The following is a 2,726-nucleotide window of genomic DNA, read 5'->3' on the forward strand; positions in this document are numbered from 1 at the left end:
AATTTAATTTATTTATTCATATATAGTATATAAAATTTTTATATATAGTATTACCTGCTTGTTTATTATTATTCTTATTATTATTATTATTATTATTATTATTATTATTATTATTTTCTTCTTTTTCTTCTTTTTCTTCTTTTTCTTCTTTTTCTTCTGTTTCTTCATTTATATGTTCTTTCTTTCCTCCTTTTTTATTTTTTTTTCCTTTTGCTGCTGCTCCTGCTGCTGCATCTGCTTCTTCTTCTGCTTCTGCTGTTGCTGTTGCTGCTGTTGCTGTTGCTGCTGCTGCTTCTTCTCCTTCTTCTTCATGAGTTATTTTATTTTTCTTCTTTTTATTGCCAATTAAATTTTCTTCTTCTTTTATTTTATTTTTCTTTGTCTTCTTTTTATTTGCATCTATAAGGAAAAAGAAAAACACAAAAAAATAATAAACAAATTGTTCTGCTGCTGTTGCTGTTGTTGCTGCTGTTGTTGCTGCTGTTACTCTTAATTAAGGTTTGTCTTACCTTCTGCTGCTGCTGCTGCTGTACATAGCTGCAGCAAATCAAAAGAATCTGCTGCTGCTGCTGCTGTGTCAATATCCCATTCCTGCAGCAAAAACAATCAACAGCAGCAGCAGCAACAGCAATAAATACATAAAGATATGTGTTGCTGCTGCTGTTGCTGTTGCTGCTGCTGCTGCTGCTGTTGCTGTTGCTGCTGTTGCTGTTGCTGTTGCTGTTGCTGCTGCTGCTGTTGCTGTTGCTCCTCATCCTGCTGCGGATGCTACAGTTGTTGTTGTTGATGCTGCTGCTACGGTTGTTGGTGTTGCTGTTGTTGTTGTTGTTGCTCCCGTTGCTGCTCCTGCTGCTCTTGCTGCTCCTGCTGCTGCTGTTGCTGCTGCTGCTGCTGCTGCTGCATTGTCTTACCCTTTTTGCTGCTTCTTTTCTTATTGCTTTTGCTGCCTTGGTGAATTCTTGTTGCTCTAAGAAATTTAATATTGCTGCAGCAATGCGTAACTCTATTCCTCCCTCCATCTTATAAACCCTAAACCCTAAACCCTAAACCCTAAACCCTAAACCCTTGATATATAAGAAAGGGTTATTTTTTTTTTTCTTAGAAGTAGATCTTTTGCAGCAGCAGCAACAGCAACAGCAGCAGCAACAGCAACAGTAGCAGCAACAGCAGCAGCAACAGAAGATAGGTGGGGCTAATGAGGTAAAGAAAGAATCTTATTAATAAAAAAAAAAATAAAAAATAAATAAATATATTTATTTTTTATTTTTATTAATAAAAGAAAAGAAAGAAAAACCCCAAAATATTATTTCTTCTTTTGCCCCACAGCTAGCAACTAACAAAAAAGAAATTTTTTTTTCTTCTTTTCTCCTCCTTTTCTTCTTTTTTCTTTTCTTTTTTATTTTATTTTATTTATTTTATTTATTTTATTTATTTTTATTTATTTTTATTTATTTTTATTTATTTTGTTTCTTATATCCACGAAAAAATACACGCAAAAGCCCCAACAGAGATGAGGGGCCCCAGCATTAGGGTTTAGGGTTTAGGGTTTAGAGAATTAGGGTTTAGGGTTTAGGATAAAAGGGTTTATTATATTTTAATTGTTTTTAATTATTTAATGGTTTAATTATTAAGGGTTTATTTATTGTTGCATGCATTAATTATATTTTTTTTCTTCTTTTTCTTCTTTTTTTTTCCTCTTCTTATCTATATAATTATATTTATATATATTCCTTTTTATATTTTCTTCCTGCATGCAGTCGTTAATCTTTCTTATAATTATAATTATTAATTATAATTATTAATTAAATTAATTAATTAAATTAAATACGAATAAATATAATAAAAAAAAACCTAATTTATTAGTTGTATATATGCATGCTTCTTGCTGCTGCAGCAACAGCAGCAAATTAACTACTAAACCCCTAAACCCTTTACTAACCCTAAACCCTAAACCCTAAACCCTAAACCCTAAACACTAAACCCTAAACCCTCTATTAGGCCCTTTTCTCCCTATATATACTACTATAAAAGGAGACAATTATATCTCTATTCGTATACAAATAAAAGGCTACTATATATAAAATATATATATTATTAATAAATAAATAAATAAATAAATAAATAAATAAATAAAATAAATTACTAATGAGGTGTATACATACACCGCATGCATGCCCATGCAACAAGAACAAATTGTACCTAAATAATAACTACCTACTAATTAATTAATAAGTAATAAATAATTATATTTAATTAATTAATTAATTAATTAATTAATTAATAAGGGAGTTAGCTCTTTTTTATATACAAAAGAAAAAAAGAAGAAAAAGAATTCCTTTTCTTTATTATATATGTATATATAATATACATAATGACTCATGATGTATATATATACATAAATATATATATTTATATATAAATAAATAAATAAATAAATAAAATAAATAAATAAATATATTTATTTATTTATTTATTTATATCTATATATATATTTATATTATAATAAAGAAAGAGAGGAAATATAATCTTTTCTTCTTTTTTCTTGTCTTTCTTCCCTTAATAATAATCCTTACCCACATTATAATTAATTATTAATTAATTAATTAATTAATTAATTAATTAATTAATTAATAATTATATATAATAATTAATAATTATATATAATATAATTATATAATAATAATTATTATATAATTACCCGCATATACATACACGGGCGCCAATAA

The 2,726-nt window shown here is 27.5% G+C and overlaps 1 protein-coding gene across 1 annotated transcript; it reads right to left on the reverse strand.

Moving 5' to 3' along the window:
- Positions 1–489: 489 nt before the first annotated feature.
- On the reverse strand, positions 490–1,019 carry EMWEY_00052870 (nucleolar phosphoprotein p130, putative; the record flags this gene model as incomplete). Its single annotated transcript, XM_013477556.1, has 2 exons — positions 490–591; positions 912–1,019. 2 exons carry the CDS (start codon positions 1,017–1,019, stop codon positions 490–492), a joined length of 210 nt encoding a protein of 69 aa, XP_013333010.1.
- Positions 1,020–2,726: the final 1,707 nt, after the last annotated feature.

Source organism: Eimeria maxima, genomic scaffold (genome assembly GCF_000499605.1).
Source record: "Eimeria maxima Weybridge genomic scaffold, Emw_scaff1453, whole genome shotgun sequence".
Classification (NCBI taxonomy): domain Eukaryota; phylum Apicomplexa; class Conoidasida; order Eucoccidiorida; family Eimeriidae; genus Eimeria; species Eimeria maxima.